General features: G+C 34.1%; 2 protein-coding genes across 2 annotated transcripts; one reads left to right on the top strand and one right to left on the bottom strand.

Annotated features, from left to right (window-relative positions):
• Positions 1-605: 605 nt before the first annotated feature.
• LOC103521245 lies at positions 606-1,699 on the bottom strand (the record flags this gene model as incomplete). The annotated part of the gene is made up of 1 exon (XM_008486350.1): positions 606-1,699. A coding segment is annotated over exon 1 (1,094 nt), but the record flags the coding sequence as incomplete, so codon positions are not given.
• A 447-nt stretch (positions 1,700-2,146) lies between these two features.
• On the top strand, positions 2,147-3,982 carry LOC103521244. The gene has a single exon (XM_008486349.1). It carries the CDS (start codon positions 2,147-2,149, stop codon positions 3,980-3,982), a length of 1,836 nt encoding a protein of 611 aa, XP_008484571.1.
• The last annotated feature ends 2,838 nt before the right edge of the window (positions 3,983-6,820 follow it).

Here is a 6,820-nt window from a genome sequence, read left to right as displayed (position 1 = left end):
CAACACGCATGATCCAATTGTATTCGGTTGTAAAATCTTCCTTTTTCATAGGGGTGTTAAAGAGTCTGTCAAAATAAAAATTAAAAGCTGCTCTTTTATGACTAATGCAATGTGCTGAATTCCAAGGAATAAGTATATCAGTACAGGTAGGTTTATGGAACACTTTGAAATTGTGTTGTCCGTCCAACAATTCAATGGTAAGATCTAGAAAATTTATGTATTTACCATCTTCATTGCATTCTAAAGTAAAGTTAATTTTCTGGTGTAAATTATTGATGAACTGAAAAAATAAGGAAAGCTCTTCCATAGTACCATTGAAACAACAAAGTACATCATCAACATAACGAACCCAATAAATAATATTATTTTTAAAATTATTCTGTTCTTCAAGGATGGTTTTTTCTAGGCTATACATGAATATTTCAGCACCAAGTGATGAGAGTGGACTGCCCATTGGGAGACCTTCATTTTGTACATAAATTTTATCTCTGAAGGAGAAGTAATTTTGATCAAGACAAATATACATAAAGTCTAACAATTCACGTTTTAGTAAAGGGTTAATGCGGCTACAACAATTAATGTTTTCCTCCAAGATTGTCTTTAACTCTGGGACTGGGATGCTAGGAAACAGGTTCACCACATCAAAAGATACTAATTTGGCATTCTCAGGAACTGGTATTGACTTGATCTTATCCAGGACCTCTTTGGAGTTTGTCACAGAGAAAGGTGTAGAAAACTGTGTGAGGTGGCGGTAAATGTCATTAGATTTTCTGGCAAGACGGTATGCTGGGGCAGTTCTGTATGAGACCACAGGTCTTATTGGAATGTGTGGTTTGTGTACTTTGGCCAAACCATAGATGTAAGGTGCAGTTGGATTTTTGTTAATTAAGAATTTCTTCTCCTTCTCTGATAACATACAGCTAAATTTGACAGCATTTTTCACAACTTCTTGATATTTATTTGTTGGGTCTCTTTTTTGCTGGGTACACTTTGTGTCATTGATAAATGTTGTCATCTTCATGTCATAGGTGTCAGAAGGCATTAAAACTACTGCATTGTTTTTGTCTGCTTTTGTGATAACGACACCTTCTTCATTACATTTCTTCTTGAAATCTTTCAGTATATTAAATTCATAATTATTTGCTTTAGGTTCAAAGGTAGATCTCTTCTTAATGATATCAATACATTTGTATTTAAGTTCTGTATCTTGGTTGGATGTGGAAGCTTCTATATCTATTACCATATTTTGAATGTTATGTTTTGTTAAGTGTTGAGGGGGACAGTATTTAATCCCTTTTACAAGAAGCTCCGATTCACTAGGTGTAAGTAGACAATCTGAGAGATTCAATATACGTGGGAAGAATTCGGTGTCTGGAATGTTGTCTACAACTAATGGGTTACCACTAGCTTCATTTAAAAGGTTGATGAGCTTTTTCTCGTGTGTGGCCCTTTTGTCAAACATAAGTTTACTTATTTCTAATCTGATTTGGTCCTCAAGTATTGAAAATTCCAAATTATGGAGTTTGAATGTTAGTTCCCTATGAAGTGTGTACAGGTATACATTCAAGTTGTCTCTAATATTGTAAAACATCTTATTTTCTTCTTGGATCCATTTTTTCTGACCAGCTTCTACTGCTTTTTTAGCAGCATGAGTATGACGGTGTACTTTGATACGAGCATAGTGAGGAGTTAGATTCATGCGTAAACATTGGTTGAATCTAACTCCTCACGTCATACTCATGCTGCTAAAAAAGCAGTAGAAGCTGGTCAGAAAAAATGGATCCAAGAAGAAAATAAGATGTTTTACAATATTAGAGACAACTTGAATGTATACCTGTACACACTTCATAGGGAACTAACATTCAAACTCCATAATTTGGAATTTTCAATACTTGAGGACCAAATCAGATTAGAAATAAGTAAACTTATGTTTGACAAAAGGGCCACACACGAGAAAAAGCTCATCAACCTTTTAAATGAAGCTAGTGGTAACCCATTAGTTGTAGACAACATTCCAGACACCGAATTCTTCCCACGTATATTGAATCTCTCAGATTGTCTACTTACACCTAGTGAATCGGAGCTTGTTGGAAAAGGGATTAAATACTGTCCCTCTCAACACTTAACAAAACATAACATTCAAAATATGGTAATAGATATAGAAGCTTCCACATCCAACCAAGATACAGAACTTAAATACAAATGTATTGATATCATTAAGAAGAGATCTACCTTTGAACCTAAAGCAAATAATTATGAATTTAATATACTGAAAGATTTCAAGAAGAAATGTAATGAAGAAGGTGTCGTTATCACAAAAGCAGACAAAAACAATGCAGTAGTTTTAATGCCTTCTGACACCTATGACATGAAGATGACAACATTTATCAATGACACAAAGTGTACCCAGCAAAAAAGAGACCCAACAAATAAATATCAAGAAGTTGTGAAAAATGCTGTCAAATTTAGCTGTATGTTATCAGAGAAGGAGAAGAAATTCTTAATTAACAAAAATCCAACTGCACCTTACATCTATGGTTTGGCCAAAGTACACAAACCACACATTCCAATAAGACCTGTGGTCTCATACAGAACTGCCCCAGCATACCGTCTTGCCAGAAAATCTAATGACATTTACCGCCACCTCACACAGTTTTCTACACCTTTCTCTGTGACAAACTCCAAAGAGGTCCTGGATAAGATCAAGTCAATACCAGTTCCTGAGAATGCCAAATTAGTATCTTTTGATGTGGTGAACCTGTTTCCTAGCATCCCAGTCCCAGAGTTAAAGACAATCTTGGAGGAAAACATTAATTGTTGTAGCCGCATTAACCCTTTACTAAAACGTGAATTGTTAGACTTTATGTATATTTGTCTTGATCAAAATTACTTCTCCTTCAGAGATAAAATTTATGTACAAAATGAAGGTCTCCCAATGGGCAGTCCACTCTCATCACTTGGTGCTGAAATATTCATGTATAGCCTAGAAAAAACCATCCTTGAAGAACAGAATAATTTTAAAAATAATATTATTTATTGGGTTCGTTATGTTGATGATGTACTTTGTTGTTTCAATGGTACTATGGAAGAGCTTTCCTTATTTTTTCAGTTCATCAATAATTTACACCAGAAAATTAACTTTACTTTAGAATGCAATGAAGATGGTAAATACATAAATTTTCTAGATCTTACCATTGAATTGTTGGACGGACAACACAATTTCAAAGTGTTCCATAAACCTACCTGTACTGATATACTTATTCCTTGGAATTCAGCACATTGCATTAGTCATAAAAGAGCAGCTTTTAATTTTTATTTTGACAGACTCTTTAACACCCCTATGAAAAAGGAAGATTTTACAACCGAATACAATTGGATCATGCGTGTTGGAATAAATAACGGCTACCCTTTATCATGGTTGAAAAAATTATATGAGTTTAGAGAAAAACACCACATAATGTCCACTGTTTACCCCACCCCATCTTGTTACAAGGACCCTAAGAAATCAAGATATAGTAAACTCCTTTTCGTAGGCGAGACTTCATACAAAATCAAAAACGCCATTGAAACCAACGACAGGAAAATTGCATTTTATCCCAACCCAGGATTAGGACGTATGATTTTCAATAGGAAAGACACTTTACCCAATAACCTAAAAAGTGGTGTTTACAAACTTAAATGCAATGATTGCAATGTATGCTATGTAGGACAAACAGCAAGAAATTTTGACACTAGAATTAAAGAACATCTGTCTGCTCTGAGAAATCAACCTTCTAGGTCCAACTTTGCTCAACATCTTGTCAATGAAAACCATTCATTTAATCAATCAGGCACTGAGTACCTACATTTTTGCGAAGGTGGTAAAAAACTCAACATTTTAGAAAGTATCGAGATTAGAAGAGCCTCTAAAAATGCTACCTTGGCAAATTCCCAGATAGAAATCCTTAACACGCCACTGATCAGATACGCTTCCTCTCTGTAGTTACCATTCTAAACGCGGGATAGTTTGAAATTCTTTCAAATTCAAATTTATTACAACCCTTCCTTAGTCATCGAACCCGTCTGTGATTTTTATGTTTTGTACAATGTAACCTTTTACCAAAATACGTAAAATAAATTTTTTTTTTGATCCATCCAACTACTGTTTTCGCCAATGGAAGAAGGATAAAAAATTTTTTATTACGACACAAAAATAAAGTAAAAGTAGAAAGCCCTGATCAAGCGGCCACTTCCGTAGAAGTCGCATGTCTTTTAGGTAATTTAGTATTAGTTATTATGATATTTTTGATATTTGCCAACATGCCCTTCCAGTGCGTTTTAGAAACTTTTTAGTGGTTTTTAATTAAAGATAGTTAGCTGAAAAGAAAATACACCACTACCCTTTCTTTTCATAAATAAACCAGAAGGATAAAAAAAGTAAGAACTATCATAAAAGTCTCATGCCAACTTTGACGGAAAAAGTTGACTTTCCGAAAGAAGTCTCTACTCTGGGAAAAAACCGTAACTTATTAAGGCTACTATGTAAGCCTTAATCCCTCATAAAAAAGTAAACTTTAATGCAATACCAGAACCAAAATAGCCGATATTCAAAAAAATATATATAAATTATAAAATGCCATAAAAAAACAAGGAATAAGACAGGTGCTTGGACAGGCCAGATCACTGCTTTTCCAGGTTAAAATTATATCCTAGCAATGGTAATCCGATAGGATGGGCAAAAAAGTCTCAATACTTTTGTAAGCAAGGCCTACTTTGACCAAAAAAAGCAAAAGGGCGATAGTGGGAAACAAGAACTACAATACAACTGAAAATTTCCAATCAGTTGCGATCACTGCCAGTGAGATCACTGCTTTAACTTTGTAGCTTTAAAAACTTCAAAAAGTAATAACATAACAAAGGAAATAGTTCCTTGTGAATAGTAGATAAGTAAGACAAACTTCACATTTACTAATTAAACTAATTTAATGAAATTTATTCGACCTGCTTAACTGTTTTAACAACAACGCGACAATAACCTGCCCATTCATTAAAAAGTGACTTTGAGACACCATTGTGCATTTCTTAGACAATAGACTATTTCCTCCCAATAGACCATCCTTTACAATAGACTATTACTTTCCCCAATAGACCATCCTTTACAATAAGACTATCCTTCCCCCATCGGAGTACATGATGCAATACCATTCATACCATGCAAAGGATTGTTGCATGGAAATAATATAAGACACCGGATATCAATCCTTCCAAGGATAGACTGACGTTGTTCAAAACCATCCCATACTGATCTGATTTACTTACGCATATCAAACTATTCATCCATTCACGTACTATTTCACGACCACTTATTTGTATATAGACAATAGCTAATTCTTTCCCAACATTGAACTATTGTCTCCCACATACAGACTACAATAGGACTATCTCTTCCCCATTCGGATGTACAGAGCAATACCATTCCTTCTTGCATGATAATCCATATCATGGCAAAAAAAGACAACGGATTCTAATCCTTCAGAGTTTAATACGGTGGTCAAATATCCATTCCTTCCTATATACAGTATATTTACCTTTGTACATAAACACTATTCATCCATTGGTCACGTACTACACCACCCAATACTGACATAGACAATAGACTATCCTTTCCCCAATGGATAGACTACTTAACAGACCTATAATCTTAGTTTACAATTAACTAATTCTTCTTCCCCCATCTGATTCATGTACATCCTATCCATGTACTTTGAATAAGTAAAGTCAAAAAAAAGGAACATGGATGGGATAATCACCTGTAAAATAAAGTGGAACATCACAGTAACCGAGAATAAACAGTCCATTGGACGTAGCATAATGGATGGATGGATTGTAGTCTAAGAAAAGTTAGAGTCTAGAGTCTATTTTTCTTTATAGGTTATTATTATTATTTTAATAATTAACAAAGCAATATCAAAACTTTGTTTTATAAAGAAAAGATTATTTCGATCTTTTTTTTAGACTAAAAAAGGATAAATAGGACAGATCTTATTCCATCAGGAGGAAAGACTTATCTATAATGGATGAGTCATGTCACTGGTTGTACATCTTAAATAAATTGAAAATTTACCATAGAATACTCCATTTTAAATGTCGAGATCTAGGCATGAATCATCGGAAATGAAGCAAGCCAGTTTTTAATCAATTTAAATGAACTGTATCCACTCTTAGCTTCGACATTGAGGAATTCGACAAACCAGCATATCTCGATATTTAATTTGGTAGTCTAAGGAGCACTTTTTATGTGTTCTTACTGATAAGCATACATGTAAAATAGATGAATAAACGTGTTTTTTTTTGTGAATAGTATTTTTTTTCATACATTTTTGTAGCTTTAAACTGCAGTGTGATCACTGTAAAGTTACGCAGTGTGATCACTGCAGTGAACTACCTGCTTCATGAAAATGATAAAGAAAAAAAAAGAAAAAAATTTTTTCCATAGTTACATAAATATCGGTGGTAAAAATGTCTGTTAGGTATAAGATGTATTGTATACTTTTCTCGGCTAAACTATTAATTTTTATGAAAGTCTTTAAAAGTCAAAGTTGAACTACCATGTTTTTAGCGGAAAAAAATCCAGTGAGATCACTGCGGTTGAAACTTTCGAAGACCTTTCCGCCCCCCCTCTTTTTTTAGTCTGTTTTATCGTGTCTAGACAAGGAACTTCAGAACCGCTTGCATTAGTTCGCAGTCCTTCAAGAAAAATAAAAAAATAATGAAGAACTAATCTGTTCTTCATGAGTAAGAATCCCAAACCCCAGTGAGATCACCTGGCACCTTGCAAGGG

This window comes from Diaphorina citri, unplaced genomic scaffold (genome assembly GCF_000475195.1).
Source record: "Diaphorina citri unplaced genomic scaffold, Diaci psyllid genome assembly version 1.1 scaffold4834, whole genome shotgun sequence".
In the NCBI taxonomy this organism is placed as follows: Eukaryota; Metazoa; Arthropoda; class Insecta; order Hemiptera; family Psyllidae; genus Diaphorina; species Diaphorina citri.
Note: the sequence above shows the minus strand (reverse complement) of the source record. Positions and strands in the feature narration are given on the sequence as shown.

What these genes read in the sequence shown, in the direction of transcription:
- LOC103521244 (XM_008486349.1), top strand. Translation starts at nt 2,147, where the DNA reads ATGGTAATAGATATAGAAGCTTCCACATCCAACCAAGATACAGAACTT.